At 49.4% G+C, this 25,237-nt stretch overlaps 1 protein-coding gene across 5 annotated transcripts; it reads right to left on the reverse strand.

The window, feature by feature from the left end:
* LOC140207256 (uncharacterized) lies at positions 1 to 24,254 on the reverse strand. 5 transcript variants are annotated; one of them, XM_072275700.1, is made up of 9 exons: positions 23,945 to 24,254; positions 17,333 to 17,474; positions 14,611 to 14,753; positions 7,488 to 7,607; positions 4,442 to 4,558; positions 3,615 to 3,986; positions 1,719 to 1,861; positions 1,098 to 1,159; positions 1 to 792 (listed from the first exon to the last, which is right to left on the reverse strand). In XM_072275700.1, exons 1-9 carry the CDS (start codon positions 24,213 to 24,215, stop codon positions 594 to 596), a joined length of 1,569 nt encoding a protein of 522 aa, XP_072131801.1. In that variant the 5' UTR covers positions 24,216 to 24,254; the 3' UTR covers positions 1 to 593. The 5 variants fall into 5 exon arrangements, with proteins under 5 accessions (XP_072131801.1, XP_072131803.1, XP_072131805.1 ...); XM_072275702.1 differs by lacking the exons at positions 17,333 to 17,474; positions 23,945 to 24,254 and adding exons at positions 8,835 to 8,906; positions 9,599 to 9,693 and having other exon boundaries at positions 8 to 792; positions 7,488 to 8,204; positions 14,611 to 14,685; XM_072275704.1 differs by lacking the exons at positions 14,611 to 14,753; positions 23,945 to 24,254 and adding an exon at positions 8,835 to 8,906 and having other exon boundaries at positions 8 to 792; positions 7,488 to 8,204; positions 17,333 to 17,405.
* Positions 24,255 to 25,237: the final 983 nt, after the last annotated feature.

Below are 25,237 nucleotides of genomic sequence, written 5' to 3' on the forward strand. Positions count from 1 at the left end.
TTCCGCCATCAGATTGCGAACGCTCCCTGAACACTTAAACACCCTGTCGGTAATCACCGCTTTGCAGTATTTATTAATTTTCCCAATTTTCGAGATTTTTACATCTTTGCACCGCGCTGAAGCCACGTTGTGGTTGTACAAAAGGTCGGTTCGGCCGCGCTGGGAGTTTGGTGTTCAGTTCTGGTCGCCCCGCTGTAGGAAAGATGCCACTGAGCTGGAAAGAGTGCAGAGGGGGATTTAGGAGGATGTTTCCGGGACTCGAGGGTCTGAGTTCTGGAGAGAAGGCAAGAAGGATCGGACTTTGTTCCTTGGAGAGTAGGTATGAAGCCTACGGGGAGAAGCGGAATGAACTGGGAATAAGAAGGGCAGAGAGAGAAGAGGGGTGGAAAGGGGGAATAAATGGGGGAAGAGGGAGAAGCGGGGCAGGGAGGGGAGAAGAGTAGTTCAGATGGGGAGAGGGAGAGTAGTGGGGGACAAGTGGATGCGAGTTGAGGAGGAGAATAGGGTAGCAGGGAGGGGCAGAGAGGTGGGAGGGGATGAAATTATGAGTGTTTCAGAGTGGGGTAGATTGAATGGGGAGAAGAGGGGTGTAGTCACTTGATTGAAGTCGGCCCGACAGGCTGTTGACAGAGACCTTGGATCTCTTCAGGAATATCCGGGTATAAATATGCAGACTTCTCGCAGATGAATCTGTATTCACCTTTGCAATCGTAACTCCATGCGTACGAGTCGCACTTACTGCAGGTGGCCCATCCATACTTCACCTTGTACAGAAGATAAGAGGCGACGTTCCTATGAGAGGTTAAAACAATTTCAACGGAGTCAGCAGACAACCGGTGACCGTCGCCAAACTAATCCAACTCATGTCCCCACAGCCCCATGTCAGTCTCTGAACTAATTCCATGATACCCTGCTCTCCCCACAGCCCCGAGTACATCGCCGTATGAATCCCACTGCACCGCTCTTTCCTAAAATCCCGAGTCAGTTCCCAAATTAATCTCACTGCACAGCCCTCTCCCGACAACGCTGTGTCAGTCAACCAACTAACCGCACCGACCCACTCACAGACCACAAGCCAGCAACAGTCCAAAGCTCACCCGTTTGCGCATTTTCCAATCCAGTAAGCTGTGTTTCGAATGACATCATTGGAAACAAAAGTCTGTGAAATTAAATCCCTTCATTAATGTTTAGAACCAGACTCTCGCAATGCCTGTCCATGTGAAGGGACGGTACAGAGGGGAAATCACCCAGTGCCTGCCCCGGGAGTGTGTGATGGGACGGTGTGGAGAGAGATTCACTTTGTGTGTCTGACCCCGGGAGTTTGTGATGGGACGGCGTGGAGAGAGCTTCACTCTGTGTTGACCCCGGGAGTGTGTGATGGGACGGTCAGGAAAGAGATTCACTCTGTGTCTCATCCCGGGAGTGTGTGATGGAACGGGGTTGAGTGAGCTTCACGGTGTCTGACCGCGGGAGTGTGTGATGGGACGGTGTGTGGGGAGCTTCACTTTGTCTCTGATCTCAGTAGTCTTTGATGCAACAGTGTTGAGAGAGATTCTCGGTCTCTGACCCCGGAAGTTTGTGACGGGACGCTGTGGAAGGAGCTTCACAATGTGTCTCATACCAGGAGTGTGTGGTGAGATGGTGTGAAGGAAACTCAACTGTGCGTCACACCACGGGATTTCTTTATTGTAGATCTCTCTTCCCACGGTAAAACATACCTTTTCCGATTTTGAGTTTATTTCGAGGAGCCTTGCATCAAATTTTGAACAATGTTCCCTCGCTCCATCATAAGATTTTACGGACGTGGATATAAAATAACACCGGCTTTCCTTTTCAGTCCAGTCCGGGGGACACGTTTGCTCTGAAACTCAGGAACAGGAAACAGTGAATCTTCCTCCATTAATCCCGTTGCGCCGACTGGGATCAGAAAAAGTCAATCTCCCTCCACACCGTCCCATTGCACACTCCCCCGGTCAAACACAGAATGAATCTCCCTGCGCATCGTCCCATCACACACTTCCGTGGTGAGACACAAAGTGAATCTCCCTCCGCACCGTCTCATCACACAGTCCCGGGGTCAGAAATAGAGTGAGGCTCCCTCCACACCGTCCCATCACACACTCCCGGGGTCAGAAACAGTGTGAGTCTCCCTCCACACCGTCCCATCACACACTCTCGGGGTCAGACACAGAGTGAACCTCCCTCTACACCGTCCCATCACACACGTCTGGGGTCAGGCACAGATTGAGTCTCCCGCCGCAAAGCCCCATCACACACTCCCGGAGTCAGACACAGAGTGAAGCTCCCTCGCACCGTCCCATCACACACGTCTGTGGTCAGACACAGAATGAAGCTCCCTCCACACCGTCCCATCACACACTCCCCCGGTCAGACACAGACTGAATCTCCCTCCGCACCGTCCCATCACACACTACCGGGGTCAGGCACAGAGTGAATTTCCCTCCGCACCGTCCCATCACACACTACCGGGGTCAGGCACAGAGTGAAGCTCCCTCCCAACGGCTCATCACACACTCCCGGGGTCAGACACAGAGTGAATCTCCTTCCACACCGTCCAATCACACACGTCTGGGGTCAGGCACAGAGTGAAGCTCCCTCCCAACGGCTCATCATACACTTCTGGGATCAGACAGAGAGCGACGCCCGCTTCGTCCGAGCTATCACAGAGCTCTGATGTTAAACGCAGAGTGAAGTTCCTTATGCATGATCTCTTCACACAGTCAGGATCCGACGCAGAGTGGCATGAACATCGACTTCTCTAACTTTCGCTAATGCTCCACCTCCCCCTCGTACCCCATCTGTTACTTATTTTTATACACACATTCTTTCTCTCACTCTCCTTTTTCTCCCTCTGTCCCTCTGAATATACTCCTTGCCCATCGTCTGGGTCCCCCCTCCTTGTCTTTCTTCCCGGACCTCCTGTCCCATGATCCTCTCGTATCCCTTTTGCCTATCACTTGTCCAGCTCTTAGCTCCATCCCTCCTCCTCCTGTCTTCTCCTATCATATTTGATCTCCCCCTCCCCCTCCAACTTTCAAATCCCTTACTCACTCTTCCTTCAGTTGGTCCTGACGAAGGGTCTCGGCCTGAAACGACGACTGCACCTCTTCGTAGAGATGCTGCCTAGCCTGCTGCGTTCACCAGCAACTTTTATGCGTGTTGCTTGAATTTCCAGCATCTGCAGAATTCCTGTTCTTTGTGAAGTTCTATCCGACGTGCGCATCCCGCACTCCCGGGGTCAGACACTAGATGTCGCTCCCTCCAGACTGTCCTATGACACACTCCCGGGGTCAGACACTAGATGTCGCTCCCTCCAGACTGTGCCATGACACACTCCCGGGGTCAGACACTAGATGTCGCTCCCTCCAGGCTGCCCCATCACATTTTATGCGGTCAGACACAGAGTGAATCTCCCTCCACACAGTCCCATCACACCATCCCAGGATCAGACACTGAATGAAATTCACTCCACACTGTCCCATCACACTCTCCCGGGGCAAGAGATGGAGGGAGGCTCTCCCTCTCGCCCCTTCGCTCACCCCCCCCCCCCCCGCCGTGATGAGGAGCAGGATTACGGGGGGATGTCGTCTCACCTCTTCTCCTGTTGAGGTACTGGCAAATCTGAGCTTTGTTTTCGGAGATGGTTCTGTCCTTCGTTTCGAGCTGATTGCATTCATGGCGGAGATCGGTGTGTGTTTGATTCAGCTCTGAGAGTTCGGAGTTGAGGACGGTAAAGTTGTTTTCGAGATTGGAGAGCTTGTTGCTGAGGACGGAAAGATTCTTTAGACAGTTTCTCTGGGAGAGATCCAAGCGGGAGTTCTCAGATGTCCTGGATTGAAGGGTTGAGTTCAACTCACGGACTTGCTGTTGATATTGGTGCTGGGTCCTGTTCATCTCGTGATGTTGATCCCAAAGTCTCCGGTAATTTCCGTCACAGGTGATCAGAGACTGACGAGTCTGCGATACTGAGGGTGATAGCAAGGGGTGTGTCAGTGACACGGTGTGAGAAATGTCCGTGTCACAGTGAGGGTTATGTGCGTTACAGTGAGCGGTGTAACAGTGTGACGGAGAGGGTTGTGTCGGTGTCACAGTGAGTGAAGTGCCGGTGTCACGGTAAACGGAGTGTCATTGTTCCGGCGTGGGTTGTGTAAGTGTCACGGTGAAGAGAGCGGCGTTGTCACAATGACGTGGAGTGTCCGTTACACACTGAGGGGTGTGACGATGTTGCGGTGTGGGGCCTGTCGGTGTCACCGTGAAGGGCGTGACTGTGTCCCTGTGAGGGGAGAGTCAGTCTTATGATGTGGGGTGTGTCGGTGTCACTGTGGGGGTCGTGTCGGTGTCACGGTGAGGTTATGCGCTAACATTTCATCCCACTCTGTTTGTTTACAGTCTGACTCCACCCGGACCCCGTTCGACTCACCATGGATCGAGAGCCCGGCCACTATCGCGACGAGGGTGGATGTAACGAGGCAGAGTAGGCAGATCTTACGGTACGGTCTATTTCCGATGTTTTCGTTCGACTCTTGTTTATGCGGACCTGTAGAGAGACCATTCAGTGTGCGTGTGAATTCAGCCGTGATTCCCACTGGGATTCCCTTCCACCAACCATACGCGCTCTTTTCTTCCACCGCGATCACCCCCTCCCTCTGTCAGTTTCATCTACTGTCAGCCGTCATCGCTCAGTGTCCAAATTCCTTGACTTGGGAAAGGCTGACAGGCGTCTAACGGATTCCAGAGATCAGTCAGATCTACCCTGAGCCTCCTCTGCTCTAGAGAAAGCAACCCAGGTGTCCGACCTCTCGTTGTAACACATGGCATCGAATCCAGGCAGCGTCCTGTTGATTCTTTCTGGAGGCTTCCCGACGTCTTGACATCCTTCCGATAATATGGTGAACCAGAGCTGCATACAAAACGCCTGATTCTAACTAACTACTGATTTTTATAAAGTTGCAACAGAATTCCCTGACATTTGTATTCAATGCCCCGACTAATAAAGACAAGAATGCCTTAGGCCTTCTAGAAGGGCAGATCGTATCTAACAAGCCTGATAGAGTTCTTTGAGAAAGTGGCCGGTCATATAGATGAGGGTATCGATGTGCAGGTGATCTACATGGATTTTAGTAAGACATTCGACAAGGTTCCACACAGCAGGCTTATTGAGAAAGTCAGAAGGCATGGGATCCAGGGAGTTTTGGCCAGGTGGATGGTCAATTGGCGTGTCTACAGAAGGCAGAGGGTCGTGGTGGAGGGAGTACATTCAGATTGGAGGGTTGTGACTAGTGGTGTCCCACAAGGATCGGTTCTGGGACCCCTAGTTTTCGTGACTTTTATTAACCAACTGGATGTGGGTGTAGAAGCGTGGGCTGGCAAGTTTGCAGACGGGACAAAGGTTGGTGGTGTTATGGGGAGTGTAGAGGCAATGTCGAAGATTGCAGAGAGGGAGACATTGATAGGATGCAGACGTGGGCTGAGAAGTGGCAGATGGAGTTCTACCGGGAGAAGTGTGAGGTGGTACACTCTGGAAGGACAAACTCGAAGGCAGTGTAAAAAGTAAATGGCAGGATACTTGGTTGTCTGGAGGAGCAGAGGAATATGGGGGTACATGTCCATAGATCCCTGAAAGTTGCCTCACTGGCAGATAGGTAATTAAGAAAGCTTATGGCGTGTTAGCTTTCATAAGTCGAGGGATAGAGTTTAAGAGACGCGATGTAATGATACAGCTCTATAAAACTCTGGTTAGGCCACACTTGGAGAACTGTGTCCAGTTCTGGTTGTCTCACAATAGGACGGATGTGGAAGCATTGGAAAGGGTACAGAGGAGATTTATCAGGAATCTGCCTGGTTTAGAGAGTTTGCATTAAGATCAGAGATTAATGGCTTTACTCTTTGGAGAGAAAGAGAATGAGAGGAGACATGATAGAGGTAAACAAGATATTAAGAGGAATGGATAGAGTGGACAGTCAGCGCCTCTTCCCCAGGGCACCACTGCTCAATACAAGAGGACATGGCTTTAAGGTGAGGGGTGGGAAGTTCAAGGGGGATATTAGAGGAAGGTTTTTTACTCAGAGAGTGGTTGGTGCGTGGAATGCACTGCCTGAGTCAGTGGTGGAGGCAGATACACTAGTGAAATTTAAGAGACTACTGGAAAGGTATATGGAGGAATTTAAGGTGGGGGTTTATAAGGGAAACAGGGTTTGAGGGTCGGCACAAAATTGTGGGCCGAAGGGCCTGTACTGAGTTGTGCTATTCTATGTTCTATGTTCTATCACCATCTCGTCAAACTGTGCATCCGCGTTCTGGGAGCTATGAACATGAACCTCAAGATCCTCTGCCCATCTAGAGTAAGACACAGCATTGTGGGCCAAAGGGCCTGTATTGTGCTGAGGTTTTCTATGTTTCAACACTGTTTATTGTCTTGGCTTTGATCGTGTGCCATTTCTTTCATTTGACTTATCAAGTTGCAACATTTTAGGTTTGCCAGGGTTAAACTCCATCTGCCTGGTCTCCAAAACATATCTGTAACTAATCTACATCCGAATGAATTTTTCTGCCAGTCTTCTCCGCTCTCTACAGCACCGCCTCTCGACGTATCATCTGCAAACCTACTAACCCACGCATCTAAAATTTCATCAAGATCATTTATATCCATTTAAGACCCGAGTGGTTATGCTGCAGCTACATAGGACCATGGTCAGACCCCACTTAGAGCACTGTGCTCAATTCTCCTCGCCTCACTATAGGAAGGACGTGGAAACCATAGATAGGGTGCAGAGGAGATTTACAAGGATGTTGCCTGGATTGGGGAGCATCCCTTATGAGAATAAGTTGAGTGAACTCGCCTTTTTCTCCTTGGAGCGACGGAGGATGAGTGGTAACTTGATAGCGGTGTCCAAGATAATGAGAGGTCATTGATCGTGTGGATAGTCAGAGGATTTCTCCCAGGGCTGAAATGGCTAACACGAGAGCGCACCGTTTTAAAGTGCTTGGAAGTAGGTACAGAGGAGATGTCAGGGGCGAGTTTTTTTTTACACAGAGAGTGGTGAGTGGATGAATGGGGGACAGGCGGCGGTGGTGGCGGCGGAACCGATAGGGTCTTTGAAGAGACTCCTGGATGACAACATGGAACTTAGAAAAATAGTGGGCTATGGGTAAAGCCTAGGTAGTTCTAATGGAGGGACATGTTCGGCACAGCTTTGTGGGCCGAAGGGCCTGTATTGTGATGCATGCTTTCTATGTTTCTATGTTTCTAACCCACCCACTTACAATTTCGTCCAGATCAGTTTTGCACATCACAGACAGGGATTTAACTGGGGAGCCGAGTGACAACCTTTTATTGCCCAGATGGTGCTCAGTCTGTGGAACGAGCTGACAGAGGAAGTGGTCGAGGCAGATGTATTAGAAACTTGGTCACTTGGGAGTATGACACGTGTCCACTCCAAAATGACGTCATTTCTGCGAACTCTGACCTGTTTGTGCAGTGGTTGGCAGCCCGGCGGGTCCCGAGGGAATGGGAGAATCTTCGTCCTCATCGATGCGGGGTTCCTCTTTCCGAAAGTTCAGCTCTGAGTAGGTGGAGGTCAGATCGTCTGGGGGAGAGAGTCGGACAGGCAGATGAGGAAGAGAGTGAGAGCGGTAGAGAATGGAGGAGGGTCTCGGGGAGAGAGAGAGGAAAGAGAGGGGCAAGGGAGGGGAAGAGAGGGGATGAGACAGCGAGAAAGAGGGTGAGGGAGAGGGGACAGAGAGGAGAGACACAGTGAGGCAGAAATGGAGAGCGATGGACAGAGAGGGGGAGACAGCGATAGTGGTGTTGGGCGGGAGATGAGAGAGAAAGAATGGGGAGGGAGAACGGTGTGAGAGAGACGGAGACATGGAGAGGACAGGGAGAGGTGTGAGAGAGAGCGAAAGAGAGGGGGATTGAGACTGGAGAGGAGGGGAGAAGAAAAGTGGGAGAGGGATGTTGAAGAAAATTTAAGAGAGAGAGAAAAGGGCGAGGGGAGAGAGGGTCGCGGAATGGAACAGAGGCGTGGATAGAGAGGAAGAGAAGGCGCAAGGGTGATGTCCGGCAAAGTTGGGGACAGAGAGAGGTGGGGAGACCGGGAGGAGCGAACGGGGAAGGATGAGAGGGAGAGAAGAGAGAGGGAAATGGCGCGAGGGGGAAACCGAGAGTGGTAGACACGGTGACTCTGATAGAGGAAAGATGGGAGGCAGTGGGGACATTGAGAGAGGGCGAAAAGAAGGGCAGAGTGGGAGACAGTAGGTAAAACAGGAACAGAGAGCAGGGGAGAGAGGGAGAGAGGAGAGGGTGGGAGGAGGCCAGGGAGGGGAGAGAGGGGGTAAGAGGGAAAAGAGAGTGGGGTTAAGAAAAGGGAGGAGGGGAGAGAGTGGTTAAGGCTTTAGACTGCACTCCCTCCTCACAGTATCTTCAACTGTGTCCCTCCTCACCACCACTACACGAAGCTCACTCATCTCCGCCTGCCCCCCACCCCCCACCCAAGAGCGCTTTCTCCTCATTGCTTCTTCCACAACACGGCACATCCCATGCTATCTCTCCTCACCGACCCTTCCAGCAGCACTCTTTCCTCAAACCATCCCACGGCTCTCCCTCTATAGCGCCCCTCCCAGAGCGCTCACTGGTCACGGCAGCCTCCAACCGTCTCTCCCACAAAGATCCCCACCCTACCTCCCCCATCGTCTCTCCCACGTTTTCCCTCCGTCTTATGCTCAAACAGGGAATCATTCGTGTTAACTGAGATCTCTCGACAGGAAAGGACACATCAGCTAAACACAGTCAAATCAAGAAAGATGAAACTGACCTCCACCTGTCCGGACCCGGGGCGCCGAGAGGGTCTTGACATTAAGTTCCGCTTATGATACATCAGGTTCGTCTGGGGACAAAACAGTGAGACTCAAAAACAGGGTGATGCTCCCTCCACACCGTCCCATCACACACTCTCGGGGTCACACACAGAGTGAATCACCATCCACACCGTCCCATCACACACTCCCGGGATCACACACAGAGTGAATCTCCCTCCACACAGTTCCTTCACGCACTTCCAAGGTCAGGCTCAGAGTCAAGCTCCCTCCATACCGTCCCATCACGCACTCCCAAGTTCAGGCTGAGAGTGAATCTCCCTCCACACTGTCCCATCACACTCCCGGGGTCAGACACAGAGTGAATCTCCATCCCCACCGTCCCATCACACACTCCCATGGTCAGACACAGAGTGAATATCCCTCCACGGCGTACCATCACGCACTCCCAAGGTCCGGTTCAGAGTGAAGCTCCCTGAACTCATTCCCATCACACAGAGCCGGGGTTAGACAGAGAGTGAAGCTCCCTCCACACCATCCCATCACACCCTCCCGGGGACAGACAGAGGGTGAATCTCCCTCCACACCGTCCCATCACGCACTCCCAAGTTCAGGCTGAGAGTGAATCTCCCTCCACACTGTCCCATCAGACACTCTCGGGGTCAGACACAAAGTGAAGCTTCCTCTACACAGACCCATCACACACTCTCAGGGTCAGACACAGGGTGAATCTCCCTCCACACCGTCTCTCTGACCCTCTCACCTGGGGAAGGAGACCGTGCGTCCGTTTTTGTGAACTTCACATTCATGTAAGTCTCGCTGTCGCCCATCCTGTCGAGGATTCTCTGCGTCTCTGAGCTCAAAAGGGGAAGCGGCCGTTGTCAGAGGAAGCCCGTGTTGACAACGGAGTCAAACAGACACCAACAAACAACAGATGAGCAGTTGATAAGGAGAGGAAGCGAGAACAAGTGGAGGAAGTGCGGGGAGGAGAGAGGATGAGGGCTTTGGGGAAAGTGTTTAGAGTGGTGGGGAAGAGTAGTAAAAGTGGGGAGAAAGTGGGGGGACGAAGAGAGAGAGGGGAAGTTTGGTGTTTAGCGGAGAGAGTGAAGCGGGTGACAGGGAGTCTTAGGAGAGAGGGAACTGAGAGCGATAGAGATGGGGAAAGGAGGGAAGGAGAAAGCGGTGAATAGAGAGTGGGAGTTTTGGAGACATTGGGAGGAAGAGGGAGAAAAGAGAGGGCGAGCGAACGGGGTGAAGAGAGCTTGACAGAGATGGAATCAGAGGGAGCGGAGACGAGGATAGGGAGGAGAAAGTGAGCGATGTACAAAGGAAAGGAGTGCAGGAAGGGGAGGGATGAGGGAGAAGGAATGCTGATGATGGAAGCAGAGAGGCATCGGAAGGGGAGGGGGGAAAGGAAAGGAAGGAGGGAAGTCGAGAATGAGGGCAATGAGGAAGGAGGGAATGTCGGAGGGATTTGTGTCACTCATAAAAGCCTCTCTTGTCCTGGAGATTTGCACCCCGTGATTGGGCACTGATTTGCGCGTCGGACGCTCACACAGCTCCGGACTATCGCCGGGGCTTCAGACGCTCTGCCTGGGAGAAACCACGGCCCCGGGACAAAGCCCCAGCATCCACCGAGCTGAATGAGCCCCCTCCCTCGGAGTGAGGTGAGCAGCTCCCCTCGAAACTCGGTCCTCGACTTCCTCGTCCAGTGACGCACTCTTTCTTTCGCACTCTCTCTTTCCTTCCTTATTCCGTGACATTCTCCCTCTCCCCTCTCTCTATCTCTCTTTTCTGTCACCCACAAACACACACACTCTTTCTCTCTCAGCTCTTCCTCTTTCCCCATCACTCTCTCCATCTCCCCATCTGTCTCTCCCATTTTCTCCTACCGTCCTCCCTTCTCTCCGCCTCATCCCGTCTCTACCTTCTCTCCACTTCATTCTCTCCCACCTTCCCCATTACCTTTCCCTACTCTGTCACCCACCTGCCCCGCACCGATTCTCCTCTCTAACACACCCACCCCTATCACACCCGTCGCAGTGACCCAGAGATATCCCGACCCGCCCAGCCATTTCACCCCAACCAGGATCCTCACTGCATTTTCGGTCCCGTCCCTTCCGCGTTTCCGGCGATGGGGGTGGGGGCGAGATTAGACACCGTTTTGCCCGGGGCATCCCTGTACTGCACCCTCCCCTCTCCAAATCTCCTATTAACCGCCATCACCGCTCCTTCGGTCGTGTCTTCTCTCTTCCCCGCAACCAAACCCTCCACACCAGCGGATCACACACTCCCGGGGACAGGCACAGAGTGAATCTCCCTCCACACCGTCACACCAAAAACTCCAGGGGTCAGACACAGAGTGAAGCTCCTTCCACACCGTCCCATCACACACTCCCGGGGTCAGACACAGAGTGAATCTCCCTCCACACCGTCCCATCGCAGACTCCCGAGGTCAGACACAGAGTGAAGCTCCCTCCACATCGTCCCACCACAAACTCCCGGGGTCAGGCGCAGAGTTATGCTCCCTCCACACCGTCCCATTACACACTCCCGGGTTCAGACACAGAGTGAAGCTCCCTCCACACCGTCCCATCACACACTCCCGGGGTCAGACACAGAGTGAAGCTCCCTCCACACCGTCCCACCGCACACTCCCGGGGTCAGACACAGAGTGAAGCTCCCTCCACACCGTCCCGTTGTTTCATGTTCTTTGTCAATGAAAAGTATTATTTTCTCGGGGTGTAGGGTCATAGTTTTAAGATGCTTGGAAGATGGTAGAAGGGGTTGTCGGAGGTATTTTTTCACACAGAGTGTGGTGGGTTGCCACAGAGCGAGAATACACTTCCATCGATGGTTGGCGATGCGGAATCAATGGGGTCTTTTAAGACACTCTTAGATGGGAACTTTTTTCTATGATTTTGTTAATGGACTTGACCCCGACTCCTACTTTCCACACAGCCATCTGTACCACAAAATCATTGACAAGCAATGTGATAAGTTGCAGTCCCAATACTGACTCCGTGACGAACACCACTAGTCACTGGCAGTCAACTACAGAACGCCCCTTACATTCCCATTGGCTGCCTCCTGCCTGCCAGTCATTCCTTTAGACATGCCGGTGTCATTCCTCTAACACCATCGGGTTTTAGCTTGTTAAGCAGCCTCAGGCATGGCACTTTATCAAATGCCTTCTGGATTGCCAGTCAATGATATCAGCTGCCTCTGCTTTGTCCAATCTGCTGGTTACTTCCTCAAAGAAGATGTGTCAGGCAAGATTTCCCTTGACAGGAACCAAGCTGACTTCGACTTATTTTATCATTAGTCACCAAGTGCCTCACAACCTCAAATTTCTTAATGGACTCCAGCACTTCCCCAAACACTGACTTCAGGCTAACTGGCTAATAATTTCCTTTCTTTGGCCTTCCTCATTTCTTAAAGTGTGCAGTGACATTTGCAATCTTCCAGTCCTCCGGACCATGCCAGAATCAAGTGATTTTTGAAAGATCACCAATGAATCCGTTATCTCTTCAGCAACCTCTCTCAGGACTCTGGGATGTAGTCCATCTGGCCCAGGTGACTTATCCACCGGAAGAACTTTGAGTTTGCCAGGTACTTTTTCCATTGTAATCGCAACGGCACTCACTCCTGCACCCTGACACTCACGGACCACTGGTATAGTGCTAGTGTCTTCCACAGTGAAGACTGATGGAAAGTACCCATTAAGTTCATCTGTCATTTCTTTGTCGCCCATTACTACCTCACCACTCTCATTTTCCAGAGGTTCAATATTAACTCGGAACTCCCCATTACTCTTCATACATTTTGTTTTAAGTGTTAGTATCCTGCTTTATGTTATTGGCTTGTTTGCCCTCATATTCCATCTTTGCCCTTCTTATAGTTTTTCAGTTGCCTTTTGTTGGATTTTAAAAGTGCAACAATCATCCAACTTCCCACTTGCTTATGCTACTTTCTATGCCTCTGACGGACACCACACTAAGCGCAGTCTCCCATTCTTTTCCCGCAGCGTAGTGTAGGTCACCATACTAGTCCCACTGTCCCACTCTCCACCTCACACCCTGTATCAGTCAGAAGAATAATCGCACTGCCGCACTATCTCCCCGCAGCCCCATGTCAGTCCCAAAAGAAATGGCATCGTCCCGCTCTCTCCCCAGAGCCCTGTATCAGTCCCCACACTAATCACCGTGCCCACTCTCCCGGTCGAGCCCCAAGTCAGTCCCCAAACTACTCGCACTGCTCACGCCCTCACCACAGCACCCTGTAAGACTCCAAACTGAACCCACTGCCCCCCTCTCCACACAGCCGTCAGTCATTGAGAACCTCACATGCATAGGCATTTTCCAATCCAGTAACGTCTGCTTTCATCTAAGTTTTGGAAACAAAATCCTGGTAAATACATTTTTTTTTCCTTACCTCTCTGCATGGAACGTTATCGTTGGACCCTGGAAGTGTATAATGCAATAGGGCGGAGGGAATTTCACACAGTTTCTACCCGGTGGTGTGTGATGGGACAGTGTAGAGGGAGATTCACTCTGTGTCTGACCCCGGGAGTGTGTGATGGGACGGCGTGGAGGGAGATTCACTCTGTGTCTGACCCCGGCAGTGTGTGATGGGACGGAGCGGAGGGAGCTTCACTCTGTGTCTGAACCCGGTGGTGTGTGATGGGACGGTGTGGAGGGAGATTCACTCTGTGTCTGACCCCGGGAGTGTGTGATGGGACGGTGTGAAGGGAGTTTCAATCTATGTCTCTCCCGGGAGTGTACGATGAGGCGGTGTGTAGCAAGCATCACTTTGTGTATGACCCCGGGAGCTTGTAGTGCGACGGTGTAGAGAGCGATTCACTCTGCGTCTGAGGCCAGGGTTGTGTCATGGGATGGAGTGTGGGAGATTCACTCTGCATGACCCGTTGAGTGCGTAATGGGACGGTGTGGAGGGTGCTTCTCTCTGCATGACCCGTTGAGTATGTAATGGGACGGTGTGGAGGGAGATTCACTCTGTGCCTGACCCTGGGAGTGTGTGATGGGACGCTTTGGAGGGAGCTTCACTCTGTGTCTGACCCCGGGAGTGTGTGATGGGACGGTGTGGAGGGACATTCGCTCTGTGTCTAACCCGGAGTGTGTGATGGGACGCTGTGGAGGGAGCTTTACTATTTATCTGACAGCGCAAGTGTGTGATGGGAAAGTGTGGAGGGAGTTTCTCTGTCACACCTCGTGGGTGTGCGATGGGACGACATGGAGGGAGTTTTACTATTTGTCTTATCCCGGGAGTGTGTGTTGGGACGGTGTGGAGGGAGATTCACTCTGTGTCTAACCCGGAGTGTGTGATGGGAGGCTGTGGAGGGAGCTTTACTATTTATCTGACAGCGCAAGTGTGTGATGGGAAAGTGTGGAGGGAGTTTCTCTGTCACACCTCGTGGGTGTGCGATGGGACGACATGGAGGGAGCTTTACTATTTGTCTTATCCCGGGAGTGTGTGTTGGGACGGTGTGGAGGAAGCGTTAATATTTATTTGACAGCGCAGGTGTGTGATGGGAAAGTGTGGAGGGAGTTTCTCTGTCACGCCTCGTGGGTGTGCGATGGACGATATGGAGGGAACGTGACTCTATATGAACCATGAAGTTTATGATGGGACGGTGTGGAGCGAGTGTCACTTTCTGTCTCACCCCGGGAGTGTGTGATGGGACGGTGTGGAGGGAGGATCGCTCTGTCAGGCCCCGGGCAGTTTGCGGACATCCTCACGTGGTATGGCACATACCTTTTCCTCGATTGAGCTCATTTCCAGCAGCTTTCAACCACACTTCGAATATTTTTGCTTCGCTCAAGCGTGAGATTTTGCCACCGTCGATATGAAATAACAAGCGCCTCTCCTGTTGACCCACCCCTGGAAACACACCTGTTCTGTAAATGGGGAACAGAGAACAGTGAGTGGCGATATTGGGGTTTGCTGACCGAGAAACTTTGAACCCAGAGGGAGTCTTCATGTTGTTTCTGATATAAATAGCCGCGAGTACACTCACGAAAGGGAGATTACCCTGTAGCCATCCATTTTTCGCAGAATCGCTCACTATAGGTAACTGACCTAATGATTTACACACTAAGTTCAGGAACAGCTGTTACCCCTCAACCATCAGGAAGGAGGTCAGGAGCCTCGGGACTCACACCACCATGCTCAGGAACTGTTACTGGGGGAGATTCAGAAGGGAGTTCTCGGAAGTCCTGGATTCCAGGGTTGAGTTCACCTCATGAATCTGTTGACGATATAGGCGCTGGGTCCTGTTCACCTCCTGACGTTCGCAAAGTTTCATTCACAGATGATCATAGACTGACGAGCCTGGAACACTGAGAGTGACGGTCAGGGGGCGTGTCAGTGACACCGTGTTGAGGGTGGGGGCGGGCGTTTCAGATTGTGGTGTGTTACCTACCCCTAGGCTTCATATTGTCTGTAGACTGTCACTTTAAGGAGAAAGAGGGAATCGAGACTGACTGTTTGGCTCTGTGTTAATTTCTACTGTCTGCAGAATTGCCTCGTTGCTCTGGTGACCAGCTCGTGTTATGTTTTCTCTGCAGCGTGTTTACTTTTTTACAAGGACAGTTACAGACACAGAGAAACACATGCTCAGACTCAAGATGGGTTCCGTCAATTAAAGACACCAGCGAGGGGGTTCCGGTGACGTCATCGTCCAAAATGGCAGCTTGAATGAACAGCTACTCCGGAAAAAAAAAACTCATAAATTGCCGCATTCATTCATCAAATATAAGATCTTCCGAAAATATCTGAATTGATAAGGGGGGCAAGAATGGAGAAAAACAATGGAGATAAAAAAGGAATTAGTGCGGAGCCTATGGACGAGGGAGGTACAAGACGTGTCTCTACTACTCGAACGCGTGCTCGCCAGGCTTACGATGGGTCTCGTTCAGGTGAAGCGGCGAACATGATAAAACCTCTGGAAGAGATACGGGGATTACAAAGAGATATAAACGAGCAACTCAATGATATCAAGTCACAGCTTGACACCGTCAATCAAAAAATAGCGGTGCCCGAGACTCGAATTGAGAAGGTGATGTGATGGTGTGCAGGGAGCTTCACTCTGCGTCTGAGTCCGGCGATGTGTCATAGACGGCGTGGAGGGAGCTTCACTCCGTATGACCCGGTGAGTGTGTAATGGGACGGTGGGGAGGGAGCTTCACTCACTTCTGATACCAGCAGTATGTGATGGGGCGATGTGGAGCAGCTTCACTCTGAGTCTGATCCAGGTATGTGTGATGGGACGGTGTGGAGGAAGCTTCACTCTGTATGACACCGGGAGGGTGTGATGGGACGGTGTGGAGGGAGCGTCACGTTGTGTCTGACCCCAGGTGTGTGTGATGAGACGGTGTAGAGGGAATTTCACTCTACGTTTCACCCCGGGAGTGTGTGATGGGACGGTGTGGTGGGAGAGTCACGTTGTGTCTGACCCCGGGAGTGTGTGATGAGACGGTGTGGAGGGGGATTCACTCTGTGTCTGATCCCGAAATATTCCGATGGGACAGCGTGGAGGGATTTCCACTCTGTGTCTTTTCCCCGGAATGGTGTGATGGGACGGTGGGGAGGGAGCTTGACTACTTGTCCGTCCCCGGGAGTGTGTTATGGGACGGTGTAGAGGGAACTGACTCACTGTCTGATCCGGCAGTGTTTGATGGGGCGACGTGCAGTAGCTTCATTATGTGTCTGATCCCAGGATGTGTGATGGGACGGTGTGGGCGGAGTTTCACTCTTTATAACACCGGGAGTGTGTGATGGGATGGTGTGGAGGGAGATTCACTCAATGTCTGACCCCGCGAGTGTGTGATGGGACGGTGTGGGAGGAATTTCACTCTTTATGACACTGGGAGTGTGTGATGTGACAGTGTGGAGGGAGCTTCACAATTTGTCTGACGCTTGGAGTGTGTGATGCGTTGGTGTGGGGCAGCTTCACTCTGTTTCTGATCCTGTGATTGTGCGATCGGACTGTGCGGAAAAAAAAAAGTTTCACTCTGTGTCTGTCCCTGGGAGTGTGTGATGGGTGAGTGTGTGGGGAGATATAATCTGTGTCTGACCTCGGCAGTCTCCGGTGGGACGGAATAGTGGGTGCTTCACTCTGTGTCTGATCCCAGAAGTGTGTAATGGGTCGATGTAGAGGGGGCTTAACTCTGTGTCTGATCCCGTGATTGTGCGATGGGACAGTGTGGAGGGAGCTTCCCTCTCTGTTTGACCCTGGGAGGGTGTGATGGGACGGTGTAGAGGGAGCTTTACTCTGTGTCCGACCGCGGGTGTATGCAATGGGACGGTGTGGCGGGAGCTTCACTCTGAGTGACCCCTGAAGCGTGTGATAGGACGGTGTGGAAGGAGCTGCACTAGTGTCTGGCCCCGAGAGCGTGTGAAGGGACGTTTTAGAGGAAGTTTCACTCTGTCAGGCCCCGGGCAGATTGTGGCCATCCTCACGTGGTCTGTCACATACCTCTTCCTCGATTGAGCTAATTTCCAGCAGCTTTGAGCCACCCTTCGAACATTTTTTTTTCGCTCCAGCGTGAGATTTTGCCACCGTGATATGAAATAACAAGCGCCTCTCCTGCTGACCCATCCCTGGCAACATGTCTGTTCTGTAAATGGGGAACAGAGAACAGTGAGTGACGATATTGGGTTTTGCTGACAGTGAAACTGTGTCCCCACAGGGAGCCGTCATGTCGTATCCGATATAAATAGTTACGAGTATATTCAGGGAAGGCAAATTACCCTGCAACTATCCATTTTTCGCAGACTTGCTCACTATAGATAACTGGTCTCAGGATTTACCCTCAATGTTATGGAACAGTTGTTGCCCCTCAACCATCAGGAAGAAGGTCCAGGAACCTCAGGTGTCTCACAACCAGGTTCAAGAAGATATACTACCCCTCAACGATCTGAAAGGAGGTACAGGAGCCTCAGGCTCACACCACCAGGTTCAGGGACAGTTATTAACCTCAACCATACAGAAAGGCTGTCTAGGAGCCTCAGGACTCACACCACCGTGTTCAGGGACAGTTATTAACCCTCAACCATACAGAAAGGCTGTCTAGTAGCCTCAGGACTCACACCACCGGGTTCAGGGACAGTTATTAACCCTCGACAAGCAGGAAGGAGATACAGGAGCCCCAGGAACCACACCACCGGGATCAGGGACAGTTATTAACCCTCAACCAACAGAAAGGCTGTATAGGAGCCTTAGGACTCACACCACCAGGTTCAAGAACAGTTATTACCCAACAAAAATCTTGAAGAAGTTACAGGAGCCTCAGGGCCTACACCACCATGTTCAGGGACAGTTATTACCCACCGAAAATCAGGAAGGTACAGGAGCCTCAGTACCCACACTACCAGGTTCTGGAAAATTATTACCACTCAACCATCAGGATGGGTGTCTAGGAGCCTCAGGACTCACACATCCAGGTTTCTTAACGGTCACTACCCCTGAACCATCATGAAGGAGGTAAAAAAGACTGATGTCTTAGGCGGTCACCCATCCAAGTACTGACCAGGCCTGAGCCTGCTTAGCTTCGGAGCAGAGGGATCTGGGGGTACATGTCCACTTACTTTTATGGGTACTGTAATGGGGGCCCCCAACTCACAGGGAGGAGGGGCTATGCCCCACGGCCTGATGTTTCCTCTAACTGAACCCAGGTTCACCTAGAGACCCCAGCCTTGGAATCACACCTTCGTGGCATTTTGTATTATTATTCGCGATTCTTGGTTCTAATTTGTTCAGGCAGTAGATCGATTAAGCTTTATTCTACTAATTTCAATGATATATTGACAGATAAATACACATGGCTAATGACAAAGTACAATTCATTTCTCATAATGTCACTGGACTGTTAAATCCAATCAAATGCTGGAAAATTCTATCTAAAATGAATAAAAAAGAACAAGCCCATGTACCATATTTACAGGAAGCTCACTTCAGTGATAAAGGGCATGGGAAACGAAACAGAATGGGCTTCACTAATTTGTTTTTCTCCTCATATAATTCAGGTTATCTCAAGCAAGCTAAATTTCGAAAAAGTATCCGAAATGGGCTGATATATTCTGGTAAGGGGGAATATAGATGGAAATTCAGATACCCCGTTGAATACAAAAGCGCACCCAGGAAGTGATAATAAGTTTCTTTCATAAAATTACTAATATATTGGAACGGAAGCAGAGGGTCTCCTGATATGTGGAGGAGACTGAAATCTACAATTACAACCAAAGTTAGACTCTTCCGATAGAAAACCCTATGAAACAAAATCGTTACATAAGAGAGTTAATACATTTTTTGTGAAAGTTGGTTTAATAGATATATGGAGGGACCTTTTCCCCGACAAAAGGGATTACATTCATTATTCTGTCCCACTTTTTGTATATACAAGAACAGACTACTTAATGTGTCAGTGCGTGGCCAAGTGGTTGAGGCGGCGGTCTAGTGAGCTGAAGGTCGCTGGTTCGAGCCTCAGCTGTGGCAGCGTGTTGTGTCTTTGAGCAAGGCACTTAACCACACGGTGCTCTGCGGTGACACCGGTGCCAAGCTGTATCGGCCCTAATGCCCTTCCCTTGAACAACATCGGTGGCGTGGAGAGGGGAGGCTTACAGCATGGACAACTGCCGGTTGTCTTTGTTAGGAGAAAATTAGAATTCGAACTTTTGACCCGCAATTTGACTGTAAGAAAAGGTGGGGCCCGTTACTATCATTTTAGTTGAGTTAATTAAGATGGTACCCTTCTGTTTCTTGTGTAATCTGATTCTGTAGGAGGATTGTTTTTTTTTTTTTTTCCATTTATGGAAGCTTGTACGGCGTACAGCTCCGAGATTGTGTAACCAATGTTTTTGTTTTAGTGTTTTTTTTTTCGGTTAGTGTTTTTATTATTATTATTATTATTTTTGGTTTAGTTAGTAGGGGTTCTTTCTACCATCTTCCTTTTTTTCCAAAAAAGGCATTTTTAACATTTTGTTTTTCCCTCTTATTATTGGTATACTGTTTAGCTTGGTTAATCTGTTATTTGATAGTTTAACTGTTATTGTATATATTGATATGTTGATTTGACTATTGTAATGTGTTTTTGTTAATTTTCAATAATAATTAATAAAAAAGACTTATAAATAAATAAATACATACATACATACATACATACATAGAAAGTAAGAGCATATATTTTGGGTGTGTACCTCAAGAAGGGGAAAAGAGATAAATACTTAATGAATATACTGCTGGTGGCTGGGACAAAAGACCATTACCAGGAAATGGTTATCACAGGAAGCCCAACTTTAAAAGTATGGATGGAAATTGCAATGGGCATTTACAAAATGGAGAAGATAACGGCATCCGTTAATCATAAGTTGGAACATTTTGATTCATACTGGGGGAAATGGTTTAGCCAAATAACACCGCATAAGACTGATTTTATTCTCACAAGTCAATGAATACGTTTTAATAAAAAAAAGATCACTCCGTACTTGCAGTTAGTTTTCTTCTTTCGCTTGTTCTTTCCATCCTTTCCTTTCTATAAATATTATTTGTCGATTTGTGACAATATGATTACATGATATACAAACACTACCCAGAAAAGTTGGGATATTTTCCAAAATGCGATAAAAAAAACAAAAATCTGTGATATGTTAATTCACGTGAACCTTTATTTAACTGAAAAAAAAATACAAAGAAAAGATTTTCAATAGTTTTACTGACCAACTTACTTGTAATTTGTAAACATACACAAATTTAGAATTTAATGGCTGCAACACACTCAACAAAAGTTGGGACAGAGGCATGTTTACCATTGTGTTACATCACTTTCCTTTTAATAACACTTTTTAATCGTTTTGGAACTGATGATACTAATTGTAGTAGATTTGCAATTGGAAATTTTGTCCATTCTTGCTTGACATAAGACTTCAGCGGCTCAACAGTCCGTGGTCTCCGTTGTCTGATTCTCCTCTTCATGATGCGCCATACATTTTCAAGAGGAGATAGATCTGGACTGGCAGCAGGCCGGTCAAGCACACACACTCTTGTCTACAAAGCCACGCTGTTATAGCCCGTGCCGAATGTGGTCTGGCATTGTCCTGCTGAAATAAGCATGGATGTCCCGGATGATACGTCGCCTTGATGGCAACATATGTCTCTAAAATCCTAATATACGCCTCAGACTCGATGGTACCTTCACATACATGCAACTCACCCATGCCCTGAGCACTGATGCACCCCCATACCATCACAGATGCTGGCTTTTGCGCATTTCGCTGATAATAATCTGGATGGTCGTTTTCATCCTTGGCACGGAGAACTCGACGCCTGTTTTTTTTTTTTTTTTTCCCGAAAACTCGCTGAAATGTGGACTCATCTGACCACAGCACACGGTTCCACAGTCTTTCGGTCCATCTGAGATGAGCTCGGGCCCAGAGAACTCGCCGACGTTTCTGCATAGAGTCGAGGTATGGCTTCCTCCTTGCGTGATACAGATTAAAGTTGTATTTCTGGATGCAGCGACGGACTGTGTTGAGCGACAATGGTTTTCTGAAGTACTCCGGAGCCCAGGTGGCTATAATTGTCACAGTAGCATGACGGTTTCTTAGGCAGTGCCGCCTGAGGGCTCGAAGATCACGCGCATTCAACAGTGGTTTCCGACCTTGCCCTTTACGCACTGAGATGTCTCTGAATTCTCTGCATCTTTTCACAATATTATGTACTGTAGATGTTGAAAGACCTAATTTCTCTGCACTCTTACGTTGAGAAATGTTCCTTTTGAACTGACTAACAATTCTCTCAGGAACTTTGGCACAAAGGGGTGAGCCACGACCCATTCTTGCTTGCAAAGACTGAGCCTTTGATGGACGCTACTTTTATACCCAGTCATGATACCTGACCTGCTACCAATTAGCCTGTTTAATGTGGAGTCTTCCAAACCGGTGTTACTTGAATAGTCTGTGCACTTTTCAATCTTACTTTAACTCTGTCCCAACTTTTGTTGAGTGTGTTGCAGACATCAAATTCTAAATCTGTGTATATTTACAAAATACAATTAACTTCGTCAGTAAAACTATTGAAAATATTTTCTTTGTACTTTTGTCAGTTAAATAAAGGTTCACGTGAATTAACATATCACAGATGTTTGCTTTTCGGCAGGATATTTCGTAGTGTGGAGGAGCAGAGGGATCTCGGGGTACATGTCCACAGATCTCTGAAAGTTGCCTCACAGGTGGATAGGGTAGTTAAGAAAGCTTATGGGGTGTTAGCTTTCATAAGTCGAGGGATAGAGTTTAAGAGTCGTGATGTAACGATGCAGCTCCATAAAACTCTGGTTAAGCCACACTTGGAGTACTGTGTCCAGTTCTGGTCGCCTCACTGTAGGAAGGATGTGGAAGCATTGGAAAGGGTACATAGGAGATTTACCAGGATGCTGCCTGGTTTAGAGAGTATGCATTATGATCAGAAATTAAGATAGCGAGGGTTTTACTCTTTGGAGAAAAGGAGGATGAGAGGAGACATGATAGAGGTGTACAAGATAATAAGAAGAATAGATAGAGTGGATAGCCAGAGCCTCCTCCCCAGGGCACCACTGCTCAATACAAGAGGACATGGCTTTAAGGTAAGGGGTGAGAAGTTCAAGGGGGATATTAGAGGAAGGTTTTTTACTCAGAGAGTGGTTGGTGCGTGGAATGCACTGCCTGAGTCAGTGGTGGAGGCAGATACACTAGCGAAGTTTAAGAGACTACAAGACAGGTATATGGAGGAATCTATGGTGGGGGCTTATATGGGAGGCAGAGTTTGAGCGTCGGCACAACATTGTGGGACGAAGGGCCTGTACTGTGCTGTACTATTCTATGTTCTATGTTCTATGTTATTGCATCTTGGTAAATTTCCAAACTTTTCTGGAGATAGGGTTTGCATACAGTATTTGAAATACATCTTATGGAAATGTTTGATGATGAACTTCTAAATAAAAAAAATACAAAAATGCTGAAGATGAAAAGAGAATGGCTTCTACAACAGGAGGATGATCCTAAACACACCTCAAAATCCGCAACGGACTACTTCAAGAGGCGCACGATGAAGGATTTACCATGGCTTTCACAGTCCACCGAACTCAACATCATCCAAAATATGTGGAAATACCTCAAAAGAGCAATGCATGCAAGACGGCCCAAGAATTTCACAGAACTAGAAACCTTTTGCAAACAAGAATTGAAAGACTTTTAGCTGCCTACAGAATGCGTTTACACGCTACCACACTTGCCAAAGCGCCTGTTACAAAGTACTGACCATACAGGGTGCCCAAACGTTTGCTTCGGGCCCTCTTCCTTTCTCTTATTTTGAAACATTAATATATGGAAATAAAAAAGAAGTAATCTTGCTTAAAATATTAAAGAAATGTGGCATCTTTAACATGATGCCTTTTGGAAATCAGGTCATCTTTTACTCGGTTATCTATTCACAGTAACAGGAATTTTGAGCAGGGTTGCCCAAACTTTTGCATGCCACTGTATATGCATCAGGACCTCCGGCTGCTCACTCACCCACTTAAGAATCATTGAGAAGGAATGGTGTGCTGAGAGAAGAGGAAGGAAGGGGAGGAGAGTGGAGGCGACAGAACGGCTGTTCAGCATGCAGCCGTTGGAGCAGAACGTGAGAGTCGCCATTTTCTTCCACCCTATTTCTGACTGGAAGCTGTTTAAACACCAAAATCCCCTAACCTATGACTTTGAATCAGACACAAAGTAAATCTCCCTCCACACCGACCAATCGCACACACCCGGGGTAAGGCACAGAATTAAGCTCCCTCCACTCCGTCCCATCACACACCCCCGGGGTCAGACACAGTGTGAAGCTCCCTCCACACTGTACCATCACACGTTCCCAGGGGTCGGATACAGAGTGCAGCTCTCTCCTCACCGTCCCAAAACCCACTCCCTTGTTTAGACAAACAGTGAAGATCACAACATATTGTCCCATCACTCTCCCGCGGTCAGATATTTGAAGTACACCCGCACCATCGCAGCAAACTCTACTGAAGTCAGAAAATGTGCACAGTCCCCACCTACTGCCGCTCTCCTCACTCACCAATACCCAGCACTTCGGCGTTCCAGTAGTCGAACTGTGTGTGCCTCTCAGAGATGGTGTCTGTGTGTGTGTGACCGGATGGTGTGCTGCGTGAAGGGGAAGGGGAAGGAAGGGGAGGAGAGAGGAGGCCAGGGAAGGGGTTGTGAGATTGCAGATACTGATGCAAATGGTGTGGAACCACGTGACCGGCCTGTGCATGCAGAGCTTGGAGAGGCTCAGAGCCTGGCGATAGATATTCGGTGGAAGGGGTAGGTGCAGCAACACACATCATTTCTCCCTCAGACTTCCCACAATTGCCGCTGAGCACAGAGAGGCAGGCGCGAGGGGCGGTGGACGAAATTTGAAGAGTTTTACTGGATTGAGCTTGTCACGGTGAAGGGCTGGGCGGTAAGGAAGTTAGGGAATGTGTGCAGGTGAGGCAATGGGTCACGAAGAATGGTAGGGTGAAAGGAAGGGAGGCGTGACGGAGACGAAAGAGATGTAGTGGAGGGAGTATGTGACGGGGACGAGGAGTAGTGCAGGAGAGGGAGAGTTTGACGGATTCGGGGAGGGATTTTAGCGAGGGAGGGTACAGTGCATACAGGAAGGGGTGTTTCCGTGTTACTGTGAAAGGCCTGACTCTGCGTCACTATCTTTTGGTGGTGAGGTTCTGCTACGGAACAACGTCTCGTTGTATCGGTGTCACAACGCGGGGCGTGTTCCTGTCACGACAGGGGTTGTGTCAGTGATCTCAGAGCTTGGATACATAGATGGAATTGTGATTTAGAGGCTATTACCGAGACTTGGCTGGCACCAGGGCAGGAATGGATTCTCAATATTCCTGGATTTCAGTGCTCGAAAAGGAATGGGGGTGGGAAAAGATGGAGAGGGGTAGCTTTACTGGTTGGGGATACTATTACAGCTACAGAAAGGGTTGGTGATGTAGCAGGGAGTACTTTCCAATCACCCACCAATCTCTCTGGGAAAAAAAAAAACTTGTCAAACTCATCTCCATTGAGCATACCCTCCCTCGCCTTAACCCGGGCCCTCTGGCATTAGACATTTCCACCCTAGAGTTAAGAGATACACGCCTTCTGGTCTATTTCCATCCGATTCTGATGTAAACCTCAATAAGAAACTAAACCCAAGGTAATATCTATGTTCTTCTGTAATAACCTTGTATCCAATGGTATTACCATCACTAGATGCAACGCGGTCCCCTGCACAAACTTCTGTCCCCTGCCTTGTCCCATTCCGTAGGATAAGATCAAGTATTGCACTCTCTCGTTAGACTTCATGCGCACTGATTAAGGA

This window comes from Mobula birostris, chromosome 13 (genome assembly GCF_030028105.1).
Source record: "Mobula birostris isolate sMobBir1 chromosome 13, sMobBir1.hap1, whole genome shotgun sequence".
NCBI classification, from domain to species: domain Eukaryota; kingdom Metazoa; phylum Chordata; class Chondrichthyes; order Myliobatiformes; family Myliobatidae; genus Mobula; species Mobula birostris.